This window comes from Rhinolophus ferrumequinum, chromosome 15, assembly GCF_004115265.2.
Source record: "Rhinolophus ferrumequinum isolate MPI-CBG mRhiFer1 chromosome 15, mRhiFer1_v1.p, whole genome shotgun sequence".
Lineage (NCBI taxonomy): Eukaryota > Metazoa > Chordata > Mammalia > Chiroptera > Rhinolophidae > Rhinolophus > Rhinolophus ferrumequinum.
Genome location: NC_046298.1, coordinates 33,282,468 through 33,298,067, shown reverse-complemented (window position 1 = coordinate 33,298,067; position 15,600 = coordinate 33,282,468). Strand labels below are relative to the sequence as shown.

The following is a 15,600-nucleotide window of genomic DNA, read 5'->3' as shown; positions in this document are numbered from 1 at the left end:
CCTGGTCTGAGGTCCTTCTCCCTTGAGGGGAGTTCCCCCGACCCCGCAGTGGGCATGGTGAAATCGCTGGACCTTTAAACCCTTCTGGGAACCTGGCCTGCTCACTGTCCTCTGTAAGCACCTAAGAGAGCCCAGCATTATGAGGGCACTTTGCCTTCTGAGGCAGGTGTCCATCTCATTGGTCCCCTCTCTGCCTATGTCCAAGACCCCCAAGCGATGCTCAGGATGTCCCAGGTTGACCAGGCTGGGAGCTGACAGGAGAGGTGCCTGGCACCAAGTGGGTGGGGGCCGCTGTTTGCCCCGGGGAAGTGAGGCAGGGGGCCCCTCCGACCCTCAAGCAAAAATTCTGTTGTGCGGGGCAGACCTCCGGAGCACCGCCATAGCCTCGGGCCCCTGCTGTCCAGGCCCGTCACTTGGGAGCGGGACCGGAACTCGGGGCGGGGCGGGGCTGCACCCGAGGAACTAGGGGACAGGGTGGGGGTGGAGCCGGAACTTCGGGCTGGGAGGTGGCTGGCGCGCGGGGCTCAGTGTCCCAGCGGAGCCAAGCCGAACCGCGCTGCGGGTCGCCATGGGGCAGATCGAGTGGGCCATGTGGGCTAACGAGCAGGCGCTGGCGTCGGGCCTGAGTGAGTGAGCCCGGGCTTGGCCCGCGGGGCGGGCCGGCAACGCCGAGACCCCGGGCTGCAGGCCGAGGGACCGGGTGGGCCGGCCACGGGGCCGGGGAGCCAGGGTCCTGACGAGTCAGAGACTCGGCTGCGGGCCGCGAGGCGGGAGCTGAAGCCTGGGGGTGAGGGTCCCCAAGACTTATGCGGAAACCTGCAGCTGCGTGGCGGGGAAGTGGGCCTGGGGCTGCCCGGCAGTGGGAGACCTCGGGCTAGGGAGGCGGTCTGGAGACCCTCCTGTCCCCGCAGATACCCGCGCCCCCGTCCCCTCCCCCTTTCCACTGTCCCCTTTTCACCCCCTCCACCCCACCAGGACCTCACACCACCGATAGAGGAAGTTGCAGCCCTAGGGGAAGAGGCCTTCACCCCGGGTGCTTTCCGGGGAGTTACCACCCTCCAGGATTGGGGAAACCTGGCAGGACCACCCGCTCCTGCTGTTCCTCCTGCCCTGGAGTGGGGCTTCACCCCAGGGGTCGCGACGGGCTCCCTCCCCCGCCCTGAGCCTTCACAGGACATCTAAAACAGCCCAGAGGGACCTCTCCCAGCCCAACTATCAGAGACTGCTTCTGGGGAAGGATGGCAGGCCTCCTCAGTCACGCTGAGCCTGTGTTCAGGAGCTCTGGTGAAAACACAGTGGGGTCTGCACCCCTGTGCTGTACTTGGAAGTGGAACCTCTCAGGGATGGTGAGACTGGGCCCAGGCAGAGTCTGAGGCAAGAGGAAGCTGCCCAGAGGTTCTGCCCGCCTCTGGGGACCTGCCACTTCCAGGAAGGACCTGCACCCAGTGGGAATGAGTGGGTGGAAAGACAGTAGGGAATGTAGTGATGAGGAGGGTCCTAGCCCACCAGCATTCCCCTGGGACCCACCCTGAGGCCCCTCTGCCAGGGGGACAGGAGTCTGGTGAAGCTCTGGGAGGGAAGGGAGCAGATGTAAATGAAGTCTCTCTCGCCGCTGAACTGTAAGATCACGTTTTTGTAAGATCACGTTTTGGGGTGAGCAGTTTTGGGTCATGAAGCCCAATGGTCTGTTCAGGCAGGTCACCCCCTTGAGTTTGGCGTCTAGGGTGAGAAGTCAACGAGTGAGAAGTCAGTGAGTTAGATAGTTGTCACTTTTTTTTTTTTTTTAAAGATTTTATTGGGGAAGGGGAACAGTGTGTACTTCCAGGACTTTTCCAAGTCAGGTTGTTGTCCTTTCTTAGTTATGGAGGGCGCAGCTCAGCTCCAGGTCCAGTTGCCGTTGTTAGTTGCAGGGGGCTCAGCCCACCATCCCTTGTGGGAGTTGAGGAGTCGAACTGGCAACTTTGTGGTTGAGAGGACGCGCTCCAACCAATTGAGCCCTCTGGCCACCCGGGAGCTGAGCGGCAGCTCATTGACTTCATTCTAGTTGTGGAGGGTACAGCTCGCTGGCCCATGTGGGAATTGAACTGGCAGCCCCATTGCCCAGAGCTGGCACTCTAACCAACTGAGCCACCCGTCCGCCCCAGTTCTCCTCACTTCTCCCCAGAGTTGTCCCCAAGCTGTTCCCCTGTCTGCCACAGGTCATGAGACCTTAAACAGCTGCAGACCAGCCTCCCTTCCTCTTACAGCTCCTCAACCCCCAGGAAGTAAAAGGCGACAGAGGGCACCAAACTGGGAGCTCTCTGAGATGCATGGGTTTGAGTCCCCTTGGGTGCAGCACCCCCAGCACCCCCGTTCATGGCATGCCCACTGTGTGCTGGCTGAACCTTCCTTGCCTTAGCTAATGTCCTTAGGGTCTGAGGCTGGAGCTGTTCCTGCATCTACTTTACAGACAGTGAAATCAAACCTAGAGAACGTACAAGCTGCAGCTCAGTTTCCTCCATCACCAAATGAGGCAGTTTATTGGAAGGTCTTCTAGGGCCATTCCTGCTCTGAGTTCCTCCTCTTGCTGACTTTTTTTCCTGATTCAGTATAAATTGCAGCCACCTGAGACTGCTCAGGCCTGGCTGGACCCTGCTAGCAGCTGCCTCCAACAGGCTTCTTTTTTTTTTTCTCATATGTTGAGCTTCTTTTTTTTTTCATATGTTGAGCCGTTCTTTGAGCCGTTCTTTTTTATTTATTTATTTATTTTTAACAGGACTTTATTGGGGAACAGTGTGTACTTCCAGGACTTTTTTCCCAAGTCAAGTTGTCCCTTCAGTCTTAGTTGTGGAGAGCGCAGCTCAGCTCCAGGTCCAGTTGCCGTTGCTAGTTGCAGGGGGCGCAGCACACCATCCCTTGTGGGAGTAGAACCGGCAACCTTGTGGTTGAGAGGACAGGCTCCAACCAACTGGGCCATCCGGGAGCTCAGCGGCAGCTCAGCTCAAGGTGCTGTGTTCAATCCCAGCTGCATGGGGTGGAGCCCACCATCCCTTGTGGGATTCGAGGAGCTGAACTGGCAGCCTTGTGGTTGAGAGCCCACTGGCCCATGTGGGAATCGAACTGGCAGCCTTCGGAGTTAGGAACACGGAGCTCCAACCGCCTGAGCTACCGGGCCGGCCCAACAGGCTTCTTTCTTATTGTAGAAAATTCCATCTAATCAGATCATGTCCCCTCCTGCTGAAAACCCTCCAGTGGGTCCAATTGCGAAGAATAAAAGCCAGATTCTTACTGCTCTGTCCCTGTCCCCCTGCCTTCTCTGTCATTCCAACTGCACAGGCCTCCTCTCTGTTCCCAGATTTCCTAGGCATACCCCAGGACCTTTGCATAAGCGGTTTCTTCTGTCTGAAGCATCCATGGCTGGCTCCGCCATTCATTTCTCAGTTCAAATGTCACCTGCTTAGAAAAGTCTTTCCAGAGCACCTAGACATCTCTGTCACAGTCTCTTGTTCTAGTTCACCATCTCTGATGTTTATTTCTGTCCCCTCCTGAGACTATAAGCCCCACGAGAACTGAGGCCTTATCTGTCCTGCTCCTGCTTCGTCCCTACATTCACTTACAACACCCAAGAGAGTTAATACATAGCTGAGCTCAACTCCAAGGGTGGGGAATAATGCTGGCAACAGAAGCGGAGTGAGGTTTCTAGGTGGTCGGTTGGGGCAGAAGGAAGGGGTACCTAGGGAATTGGGACCAACAAATGCTCGGGGTTTTACCCAGTGGGATTTTGGAGCCTCTGTGTGAAAAAGGGCTGAAACTAAGCAGCATGCCTCAGTCTAGAGCCAGGAAAGGCTACTTGTACAAGACACAGACTAGAAAACTGTCCCCCCCAAGGAAGCAGCCATCCGCTGCCAGGGCCTGGATGAAAAAAGCAACAAACAAGGCAAAACCCCTGGAAGCTCAGGCTTGTGCTACCGTGTTTCCCCGAAAATAAGACCTAGCTAGACAATCAGCTCTAATGCGTCTTTTGGAGCAAAAATTAATATAAGACCAGATCTTATTTTACTATAATATAAGACCAGGTCTTATATTAAATTATATTATATTATACTATATTATAGTATATTATATATATTATATTATATTATATTATATTATATTATATTATATTATATTATATTCCCGGTCTTATTATATAAGAACCGGTCTTATTTTACTATAAGACCGGTTACTATAAGTCTTATAGGTCTTTACTATAAGACCTTATTTTAAAATAAGATCGGTTCTTATATTAATTTTTGCTCCAAAAGACACATTAGAGCTGATTGTCCGGCTAGGTCTTATTTTCGGGGAAACATGGTATGCATGGGGTGAAGGCTGAATCTACTCTACCCTGTGCTACAAGGACCACTGACCAAGAAATTCAGATAGACTCCATTCAGGACTGGAGAAACCTATAGAAGCAAATGTGAAACTGTTCTGTAAGGGCATTTCCTCAACCAGGACACAAGTCTGCCACAAGAAAACAGATCCTGCTGGGCACAGCTCACAAACATACCCACCGTTTGAGGAAGCAGGCACCATTAAACAGGAAAGTGTGCCTCCTTCAAACCACAACTACTAGTGCCCTTTGGGAGAGACTTAAGAATACGTGTACCTGTTTAAATAGATGGTTATGTTCAAGGGGAGAAAGGAGTAGAAAATTATAGAGGACAATGCAAATAATGACTAATATAGAATGTCTAGAAATAAAAAATATAAAGTCATTAACGGTTAATGGATGAATTAAACACTATCTATAGATGACAAGAACATTATTAAAGTGGAAGATGAATCTAAGAAAATCTCACAGAATGTAGCTGAAAGAAGTTGAGTCGGACAATAGTACAGGAAGACCCAACATATATATATATATTGGGGGTTCCGGAGAAGAGAATCAATAGACTGGAGGGAGGCAATGTGAAAGGGATAATGAACATTTCCAAAATTGAAGGAGAAAAGAAAGTTCCTTATAAAATAAAGGAAAATAAATCCCTTCTTGGACACATTGTAATAAAATTACAGACCATTAAAGAAAATCTTCATTTTTTGTTTTTTAAAGAAATTTCGAGGGTCAGAAGCTTTTACTTATTTTTTAAATTTTGGGGGGGAATATTGGGGAACAGTGTTTCTCCAGGGCCCATCAACTCCAAGTCGTCCTTCAATCTAGTTGTGGAGGGCGCAGCTCAGCTCCAAGTCCAGTCGCCGTTTTCAGTCTTTAGTTACAGGGGGCACAGCCCACCATCCCATGTGGGAATGGAATCCACAACCTTGTTGTTCAGAGCTCACACTCTAACCAACTGAGCCATCCGGCCGCCCTGAAAATCTTCAAATTTACCAGAGGGAAAAATGGATTAGTTTAAGACTGATTTCAGACTTCTTATCATCAATAATAGATGCCAGAAGACAATGGAATATTATCCTTGGTGCTCAGACAAAAACATGAATTTAATATCCAGATGAGCTATCATTCAGAATGAGAGTATTTTCAGATATCCAGAGAGTTGCTGCTAACATACCCTCATCAAAAGGACGACTAAATGATGTACTTCAGGAAGAGGGAAATTGGATCTTGAATCCAGAAGAAAGGATGGGATGCTAGAATGAAGATATTGGTGACTATTGACTGTAAATAATTAATAATAATGAGTAATTTGGGGATGAGATTGAAGTTAAACATTCTACATGTGGTTCAGAAAGAGGAATTTTAAAATTAAAGTTTGATCAAGTCAGCAGGAGGCAGGAGAAGCAACAAAAGCACTTGTTAAAGAGAAAACACAAAACAAGATAAAATAAGTTACAGTTATCTGCAATCACAGTCCATAAAATCTGTTAAGTACACTATCAGATTGGTCAAAAATTCAGCTATATCAGCTTATTCGTAATAGCCCAAAACTGGAAGCAACTGACATTTCCCCAAGATGGAAGAATGGATAAATTCATACAATAGAAACAACTCTATAAGAAAAAGTGATCCACCCAAACACGGCATGAATGACCTTGACAGCCTTCCATTAAGCAAAGGAAGCCAGATCTAGGGTTCCAGTCTTGACTGGATAGGGGCACAAGAGAATTTCGGGGATTATAGGAATCTTGACTTGGGTACACATGTAAAAAGGCATCAGGCTTATGCCTGTATATTTTACTGTGTGTAATAATTATACCTCAATAAATTGCTGGAAATTCTGGGGATGGCTGGTGGTGATGGTTGCACAACAGTGTGAATGTACTTAATGCCACTCAACTGTTAATTTTAAAATGGCTAAAATGGAAAATTTTATGTTATATATATTTTACCACAAACAAAAATTGCAAAAAAAAAATTACTGGGGAGAAAAGATCCAGATGTATGTCACTTACAGCAAGAACACACAGAGCTGAAAATAAAGGGTTGCAATAGCTGACAAATACTAACCAAAGAAAGGTGTAGGAATATCGGTATCAGACAAAACTAAAATGAAGGTGAAACACAGGAATAGGGACAAACAGGAACACCATGCAATGAGGGGAGAGCTTCCATGAAGCAGATACAAAATCTACAGTCAACAATATAGTCTTTAAATGCCTAAAGCAAGAACAAAATCACAAGCGGTCACAGAGCTCAAGAGTGAGTGTTCAGGGCGGCCGGATGGCTCAGTTGGTTAGAGCGTGAGCTCTGAGCAACAGGGTTGCCAGTTCGATTCCCCCATGGGCCAGTGAGCTGTGCCCTCCACAACTAGATTGAAGACAACGAGCTGCCGCTGAGCTTCTGGAGGGGCGGCCTGATGGCTCAGTTGGTTAGAGGGCGAGCTCTCAACAACCAGGTTGCCTGTTCAATTCCCGCATGGGATGGTGGGCTGCGCCCCCTGCAACTAAGATTGAAAACGGCGACTGGACTTGGAGCTGAGCTGCGCCCTCCACAACTAGATTGAAGGACAACGGCTTGGAGCTGATGGGTCCTGGAGAAACACACTGTTCCCCAATATTTCCCAATAAAAGTAATATATATATATATATATATATATATATATATATATATATATATGTATATAATTTTAAAAAAAGAGTGAATGTCCAAGCTGGAGTCCATGACCCTCCCCCCACCCAGGGCTCAGAGGCTTGCTGTGCCCCCACAGTCCCTGGGACACAGGCCCAGCTCCACCAGTACCCGAGGCTCCTTCGGCCTCTTCCCCAGCTCAATGCCACTTCCTAGGGGAAGGTGTCTCATTATGTGCAGGGGTCTGTCGCTGCCTGGGTCCTCTTCCTGGGCCTAAGTGTTGATGGGCACGAGGACCGCTCCGTGGTGGGCTGGTGTCCCAGCTGTGGGAGGGGGCAGTACAAGGGAAGGTGGCCGGAGCCCCCTGCGGACCCCAGCCCTGCAGGAATGGGATGGGGGGCATGCCCCTCCCACAAGTGCGGGGCTCCTACTAACCTGCTTCTCCTCTGCCCACAGTCCTCATCACGGGTGGCATCGTGGCCACTGCGGGCCAGTTCACCCAGTGGTACTTTGGCGCCTACTCCATGTATCCTACCGTAAACCCCAGGATGGGGCGGGGTGGGGGTGGGAGATTGGCATTGCCTGCAGCAGCGCACGTGGACTGGGAGTAGAGATGCCAGTGCCTCTGCGAGTACAGCACTTCACAGTTTGTAGAGTGCTGCTCACATCCCTGAGCCCTTTAGACTCAGGATAGGCTCAGCTGCAGTTTTGGAAGCCAAGGCTTGCTGTCAAGCAGTGAAGCAACTTATCTAGTTCCTGGTGAGGAAGTGGGAAGTGTCAGCACCCCCAGGGATCCCCTATGTACCCCCTTCTATCAGCTGTCCCCCTGGCCTGCCTGGGGCTGTCCAGGAATGGGCTGGGCCCCTCTGTCCCCTCCCACCCTGCGGCCAGCTGTTGTAGGCCCTCTGGAAGCCAAGGCAGGCATGGAGGAGGGAGGGCACAGGACAGACAGCCAAGGGCCAGACCTGTGGAATCCCGCCTGGTTGTTCCGCCTGGTTGTTCCGTGCTATGCAGCCCCAGGCGGCTGCTGTCGCACGTCTCTGTTTCTCATCAGCAAAGAGCCTCTCACTGTGGCCCCTCAGGCTGGCCTGGGCTGTTCCTTAACTGCAGAATCAGTGCGGCAGGTGTGTTTATCTGCCTGCTGGAGTACCCCCGAGGGAAGAGGAAAAAGGGCTCCACGATGGAGAGATGGTGAGTCCCCCACCTGCTCTGGGGCCCATCCTAGGGGCTGGGTAGAACCCACAAGGGCAGGACACCAGGTCAGGAGTCCTGCAGGAGCCTGGCTCTGTCCCTCAGAAGCTGTCGTACCAACACCTTCGTCCTCCTGGACAAAGCAAAGCTGGTGCCTGCCCAGCTGCTGTGGCCCCGTGGTCCCTGACGGGAGGAAGCCAGGGTGTTCTGGGGCAGCATGGGTAGTGGGGGTTGCTGAGTAGGACCCAGCCTGCCTTCCCTCTCTCCCTCGGCCTAGTGGGCAGAAGTACATGACGAAAGTGGTGAAGCTGTTCGGGCCCTTCTCCAGGAATTACTACGTCCGTGCCATCCTGCACCTTGGGTGAGTCCCTGCCCGCTCTCAGGCCCAGGAGTGCCCTGGGGTAAACCCTCCCACTGGCCTGGCTGCCTGGATAGGAGAGCTTGGGGTGAGTCAGGCCCCTCTCAGCCCAGCTGTTTTCCCAAACAAAACCCAGGTCCCGGGCTCAGCCAGTGGTTTCCCCAAACCTGTATCCCTCATCTCTTACTACATAACAGTTCGCCCCAAACCTTGGTAGCTTAAATCAGGAACAGTCAGGGTTCTGGGGTTGGTAGGGCCCACCTGGGTGGTTCGGCCACCTGCCTCACGCACGAGTCTGGTGGTGACTGTGGTGAGGCTGGAACACGCAGCTGCTTGGGCCTCCCCCCAGCATGGCAACTGGGGCTAAGCTTGTTAGGCTACAAGTCCAGGCAGAGGACAGCTGCAGGGGCCCAAATGTAGAAGCCCCGAATTTGGCAGGGTTGGATGTCCTCTCCACCCAGGGTCCTGTGGCTAGCACACTTGTGGTCTGTTTTGTCCTAAGATCTTGTGGCATCTGCCCAAGACCTGGACCCCTTGCCGACATCTGCTGACTACCCTTTTGAGTCTCTTGTCCTCCCCCCTCTTCCCTAGGCTGTCAGTCCCAGCTGGCTTCCTGCTTGCCACCATCCTAGGGACAGCCTGCTTGGCCATCTCAAGTGGCATCTATCTGCTGGTGAGTGGTGTGGACTGTGGTCGGTCCGGCTAATGCTTGATGCCTTGGTCCCTGCAGCCTGCAGGCCGAGCCAAGGCCAGGAGCCTGTGTCCTTGCTCATGTGATGATAGGAATAGTGGTGACCCAGGGGCCTAGGAGTCTGCATTTTAGCAAGTTCCCTGAGCTGCACACACTTCACCCCGCAATAGGCTTAGCACCTTGGGGAGGCTCCAGGCCGCGGTGGGTCCAGGGTGAGTGCGTTCCTGCCCTCTTGTCTGTCCCCCCGGGTCTCTCCCTCCGTGGGTGCTACCTGTCCTCCTGCCTCAGCATGATGGACACCCAGGCAAGGCCTCCTGTCCTGCTCCTGGGGGGAGTCTGGAAAGCGGCCTCCAGGGGCTCTTTCAGAAACCCAGGCATTCCTCATGTCCCCTCTCCCCCTTGGGGCCCCTCCTGGCATGGAGAAATAACTTCAGTTTGAGGTTAGGCAAAGCCAGGTCCTGGCTGTGTGGTATCAAGCCAGTTACTTAACCTCTCTGAGCTACAGTCCCTTCAGGTCTTAATTGAATTCAGAGTTGGTCCTACCCTGTCCCCTGGTGCGAGTGGGGGAATGCAGAGCTCGGGGTCAGGGTGGGGGTGGCTCCTGTAGTTCCCTAGGGCCCAGCGCTTCCCTATCCCACAGGCAGCCACCCGTGGTGAGCAGTGGACCCCTATCGAGTCCAAGCCCAAGGAGCGGCCACAGGTGGGGGCCACCATCAAGCAGCCGCCCAGCAACCCCCCACCCCGACCTCCAGCTGAAGCTCGCAAGAAGCTCAGTGAGGAGGAGGAGGTGGCAACAGGGGTCTCCAGTGGCCCCCAGGAAAACCCCATTCCAGTGACCGACGAGGTTGTGTGACAGGCTCCTTGAGCTGCAACCCAGGTGGTTGCTGTCTCAAGTAGCCCTTCCTGAGGGGGGGCGGCCCACCCAGACCCCAAGGGCACCCCCTTTCTTGCCCTCCAGAACCACAGGCCCTCTTTCTGTGTCATTCGAAGCCACCAATCATCTTTCTCAGTGACACTTGAAATCACAGAGCATCTTCTATTCCGTGAAATACAGTATCTAGAATTCCAAGTGTTTGACTTTCTACTCTGGAAATGAAATTTCCAGGCCTGGGAGGAGTAAGTGTGTGTTTCCCTGCCAGCTCTCCTGGGCCTTCCCAGAGTCAGCTTCTGGAGGCCCCTAGTCCCAGCTGAAAGGCTGAGAGAATAAGCAAAGCGATGAACAAGGGGGTGGGCCAGGGAGGCCAGCAGGCCTTCCCCCTGGGGCCCCTTCCCTTGGTGTCATCCAGGATGGCCGACCAGCTGGGAGCAGGGGTGAGGGGCTTCAGGGGCAGGGCCCGGTGTGGACCTCCTGGGTACTGCCTGTCACTCCCCAGCCGGGAGCCCCTGTGGCCGCCCAGCTTTGCCTGGCTTCAGCTCACAGCCCAGCCTGGGAAGCCCCTTCCTCCTTGATGGGCTCTCCTCAATCTCTCACTCTCCCAAACCCTGGAAAAATCCTTAAATCCCTCCCTCCTGTTGGCCCCCCTGCTCTCAGTAAATCCTTCTTGCAGAACTGGGGGTCCTCTAATGTTCCAGGGCCAACCATCACTCCTGTACCAGCCTTGCCCCGAGACACAAGCATTCCGGCCTTCCAGAACATCAGTAAAGCCTCAGGCCCCCTTGACGCCCTTTTATGCACCCCAGACCTATCCGTGCTCTGTCTTCAGCATAAATCCACCCCTTATCACCTCCCTGCTCTGCCCTGCCCCTTGCAGGCCATTCCCAGGACTGCAGCTGTCACGCCCAGCGCAGGCTCAGAACCCATAATCTTTCACAGCGCAGGACAGACGCCCTCTGCACGCGGATCCCACAGTCACTCCCCACTCTACCCTCTGACACAGGCACGCTGCCTTCTCAGGGCCCTTGCTTAGGCTGTTCCCTCTGTCTGGAGCACCTGGCCTTTGCTCAGGTGGGGGAGCGGGGGCTGACCCTCTGTTTGGAATTGCAGCCCCTCCCACTTCCCTGTCCTTGATTCCTTCACCAAAGATAGTGCTTTCCTGCTTATTCTGTGGTGGTCTGTCATCCCGCAGGCCCTGCGGGCAGCCAGGGAGTCTGCCCCTTTTGTTTACTGCTCTATTTCCAGTGATAGGTACACATAAATATGTGCTGATTCCACAGTCCTTCTAGGTTCAAGACAGAGGTTACCCTCCCCTCTTCCTGGGTGCTTGCACACAGTAGGTGTCAATCAGTGGGTAAGAACAACAGGTCAGAAAGGGAGGTGCTGACAACTGCCCTGCAGCCTTCACAGCCGAGGTCAACCCTTAAAGCTGGCTGGGCCTATCCACCAGAGGTGGGGAAACGGCTACACAGGGGGTCGTAGCTGAGCCAGAACTACCTGAGAGCCCCTCCCACAACTGCTGAGGCCACACACTCCTGCACCCCTTAACTAAATGCCTCCAACCTCAACACACCTGAAGGCGCTAATTAGGACTTACGTGGTGAGAACACAGACCCCGGTCATCAAGGCAGCCGGGGGTGGGGGGCATCTGGCCTGGTGGTGCTAGCTAGCTTCGTTGCCCCGGGTCTGGCAGGTCACCGGCTATGGACAGAAGCCCGAGGGGGGGTGTCCAGGCCATGGCACTGGCCTTTGACACTGCCTTGGCTTCTGCTGGGGCTGAAGGAGCATGACTCAGACACTGGAAGGTGATGATGCTCACCCAGGCTGCAAAGGTGCCCCCCTGAGCTGACACCCCTGGGAGTTATCCTCAGAGACGCCTGTCCCTGGGGCAGAAAGGCATGCCCCAGGTGCTCACTGTCATAGCAAAGGCCTGGCACACCCTTGAACCGTGGGTACAGCAGGGCTGCCTGCATCGCCACTGGGCTGTGGGAGGGAGGCCCATCCCTGGGCCCCACACCGTCACCAGGTGAAAACTGTAGGTGCCAGCAGGGCACACTTGGGCTGTACTTGTTTAAACCCATTCCCCACCCTGGGTGCAACCGGAGCTCATGCGTAGACCTTTCGGGAAGGATACGCCAGAATCAGGCCTGGGGCTGCCCCTGTGGGTCCAGCTGGATGTCAACCAGACGGGTGAGGGTGAGAAGAGTGCCTTCACCCACCCCTGCTGTGCCATCCAATGCTGCGCTCTGGGGTCTGTTTATCAATGTAATAACATTTATTTACATTTACAATAAATAACTGTTTTAGAAATACAGGGGGCTGGGAAGAGGGAGCTTGGGGTGGCCTGGACCAGCCTGAGACCAGTGACAGGGTGAGGGAAGCCCCGGGGGGCTACCGAGGGGGGCATTCGGAACACCTTTTCTGTTTTAAGAAGTTCCTTAATAAGGTTCCTTCTAGACTCACTGTCTGTTTTTGTGAAAGGGTAACTGAGTGTCCAGGTAGGGCCTGACCAGCACACGGTCACTGGGCCCATCCAGTGTCCATTCTCCACTGTGCTTAAACCAGAGGCCTGGAGCCCCTGTACCTGCTCAGAAACCCCGGGCAGCAGAAACGGTCACTCAGGGCATATAAATAACTAATAAATACACATAAATAGGAGGGGCCCTCTCCACAGAGAGATCCCCACTGTCCAGTCTGGGAGGTGATCCCTGCCCATGGCAGGGGGCGGGGACAGCTGAGGCTGGCAGTCATCATGCCACCCTGGGCAGGACGCAGGTGCAGCCAATGGGCACGCGGATGGACTCAGTGTGGAAGGTGAAGGCCCCCGGTGTGGGTGTCCCTGTGGCGTCCCGAGAGCAGGGCTGGCGGCGCAGTACCAACAGGCTCTGGTGCAGTGGAACAGAGTTGAGTGCGGCTGTCTCTCGGCCGGTCCTGGCGCTAATGCAGCCCTTGCACAGGCACTCAGCAACAGCCAGCTTCTGTGGGTAGCGGCTCTCGTCTGTGTCGACGCTGTGGGGACAGATGGGTGAGGCCCAGCCCCAGAGCCTGGGGGGGGCATGTCCCTCCTTCCCTTTGTGGCTACCCCTGCGCTCAGGGGCACTGCTAGCCTGAGTGAGAGCTGAGGCATTAGGTTGCAGGGAGGATAGTGCGTAGCACCTGGAGGGCAGGCATGCAGCCCGTGCTCAACAGGTGATGCTTGCCCACGTCCCCAGTACTCTCCCAGAGCACAGAAGCGGGGGGAGGAGGCTTCCAGGAGCCTCCTTCCCTCCTCCGTGGGCCCAGCTCAAACTCTGCAGGGGCACAAGTGGGGGCCCCCAAATTTTCCCAGAGGACCCTGATACCCAAGGTCTGGGCTGAGATTTTGGAGACGACATCGGCAAGGAGGTCATCTAATGGAGCCCCACTGTCCAGGGTAGGGGCCTGGCTGGATGGAGGTGAGTGTGCTTGTCCCATGTAACAGGTGAAAACACTGAGGCTAGAGAGCTCTGCATTAAGCCAGTGCCCAGAGAGGGGAGGGACCCCAATGCCACACAGCGGGGATCCCAGCGCTCAGGGAGCTCCCATAGTCCTCACCGGTATCTCCAGGGAGAGATGGAGCGCTGGTGGACGTCAGCTTCCAATACCTCCTCGGGCCGCAGCACTGGGCACTGGGTCCTAGTCGGGGGCTGCTTGTTGCGCCTCCTGCGGCCCACCACCTCCAGGCTGGACACCAGGGCTACTGGCAAAGCCAGGTCCCACTTGGCAGCTCGAGCCAGCAGGTGTGCGGGGGCCTGACCCAGGGGCAGCTCCTCGGCTGAGTAGCAGCGTGGAGTCTCACGAGTATGGGTGTGGGAGCCTCCCCAGAGTGGAGGTCCATGGCGGGCCAGGCTGGCAGGCAGCCAGAGCAGAAGCAGGAGGCCAGGGAGGAGCTGATGAAACAGGCGGTGGGTGGTCAGAGGGGGCCCAGTGAAGGGAGCATCTTGCTGCCATCCCAGCTTGCCCTCTTCCCTGTGGAAAGATAAGGTACAGCCCACCCAGCCTCTACAGCTAGGGAAACTGAGGTCCAGAGGGGCTAGCACCTCAGCCCTCACTCCCCAGTACACTGGGGCTCGTGGGTTCTGTCTGTTTCCTGCCCCAAGACTTGGGGGCGCTTCCTGGACCCCATCCCAACATCTTTAGCGTGGGGGTCAGGGAACTGCCACCCCTCTGGGCCAGATGACACCGTCCAGGTGGGGGCATGGGGAGAGGTGGCTCACCATCACGGTGGCAGCAGCTGGGCTCCGAGCAGTTGGCGTGCACCTGATAGCAGTCTGGGACACACCTGGCTGTGGTCCTGCGGTGCACCTGGCTGTGGCTGGCTTGCAGTGCCCTTTATACCTCAGCCACGCCTGGGGAAAATCCAGCACCGCTTCCTCCTTGGGAAGTGCCCAGCCACTGCTTCCTCCTCCCCTCCCTGTGGGTCCCTGGCGAATGTCCCCTCCTCCCCAGCCCAGGGCGGGGCAGGCCCACCCAATGCTCCAGCCTCCCTCTCGCCCCCATCGAATTGTCACCTTGTCCTGTTACCCAACTCCCTCACCCAGAGGGACCCGACTCCAGGCTCAGCACCTGTGGATGGAGCCACAAACACATCCTGCCTGTGTGACATTCTCGCAACGTGCTATAAAAGGGTTCCTGGTTGAGTATTCTTTTGCCACTTGCATCTTTGATGCCACTTGTATGTTTTTGATCTGTGGACCTGGTGACCCGGGTACCTGGGTGGGGCTTGCTCATCCCACGCTGTGGCACAGGGCTCCTAGCCCTGCCGATTCACAAGAGGTTGGTTCCATTTTTTATCTAAGATGATCAAGGTCAGGTGAACTTCGGTGTCTGCCTCCTCCTGTCCAGCTGGGAGAGGTTCCAGGAGAGAGAAGGGGGGCTGGGGCCAGTGAGCAGCTTCAGCTTTCCTCATGGTCTTCTGTGATTTCACTCAACAAAAGTTCCAGCTGAGAAGCCTGAGATGGAGGCACTAGAATGCCTTGGAACCTTTAAAGTGAAATGCACCCCTAGGAAGCTTTGTTTAAGGAGGCCCCAGGAGCCCACCTGTGCCCCACCCACTCAGTGTTGCTTGGGGTTGCTGGCTGGGAAGGCAGGTGCTGGAGGTGGCTTTGTTACCCTGAAGAGAGTTTGGAGCCAGGTCTTGCAAAGTTTTGAATGAGGTTTGGACACCCCCCGGGGGTCTCCTGGGGCCCTGGCCACTCTCCAAGGCCGAGGGCCGTGTCTGCCCTGGTCCTCTCACATCAGTCTAAAATGTCTAGATAAGGAGGGTCTAGGGGGTGGAGGGAGGGTGTCAACCTGCCTTCCAGTCTTTCTTCACCTGCTGGCAGGTGCCAGAATGTACACCACGATGGCGCCAGTCTCTAGGGTTGGAACCGCACACCTGATTGACATGAAGACCCCCTGAGAAGGGAGCGGCTGGAGAAGGCAGTGGGATGGCTGGGCTCTCCCAGCATCTTCACTCAACAGAGTGTGTCTCTGGGCAA

General features: G+C 54.8%; 2 protein-coding genes across 2 annotated transcripts; one reads left to right on the top strand and one right to left on the bottom strand.

Moving 5' to 3' along the window:
• Positions 1-486: 486 nt before the first annotated feature.
• LOC117035466 (cytochrome b-245 light chain) lies at positions 487-10,297 on the top strand. Its single transcript, XM_033129320.1, has 6 exons — positions 487-626; positions 7,445-7,514; positions 8,105-8,179; positions 8,457-8,540; positions 9,129-9,210; positions 9,869-10,297. Exons 1-6 carry the CDS (start codon positions 569-571, stop codon positions 10,079-10,081), a joined length of 582 nt encoding a protein of 193 aa, XP_032985211.1. The 5' UTR covers positions 487-568; the 3' UTR covers positions 10,082-10,297.
• Positions 10,298-12,349: 2,052 nt separating this feature from the next.
• IL17C (interleukin 17C) lies at positions 12,350-15,221 on the bottom strand. Its single transcript, XM_033129321.1, has 3 exons — positions 14,338-15,221; positions 13,676-14,010; positions 12,350-13,111 (listed from the first exon to the last, which is right to left on the bottom strand). The coding sequence occupies exons 1-3, from the start codon at positions 14,338-14,340 to the stop codon at positions 12,853-12,855; spliced, it is 597 nt and encodes a 198-aa protein (XP_032985212.1). The 5' UTR covers positions 14,341-15,221; the 3' UTR covers positions 12,350-12,852.
• Positions 15,222-15,600: the final 379 nt, after the last annotated feature.

Bases quoted from the DNA above. Each gene is read 5' to 3' on its own strand.
- LOC117035466 (XM_033129320.1), top strand. From the start codon at position 569: ATGGGGCAGATCGAGTGGGCCATGTGGGCTAACGAGCAGGCGCTGGCG. The intron at 627-7,444 runs GTGAGTGAGCCC...CTCTGCCCACAG, and splicing joins GGCGCTGGCGTCGGGCCTGA to TCCTCATCACGGGTGGCATC. The intron at 8,180-8,456 runs GTGAGTCCCCCA...CCCTCGGCCTAG, and splicing joins GGCTCCACGATGGAGAGATG to TGGGCAGAAGTACATGACGA.
- IL17C (XM_033129321.1), bottom strand. The intron at 13,112-13,675 runs GTGAGGACTATG...CTGTCCCCACAG, and splicing joins ATCTCTCCCTGGAGATACCG to CGTCGACACAGACGAGAGCC.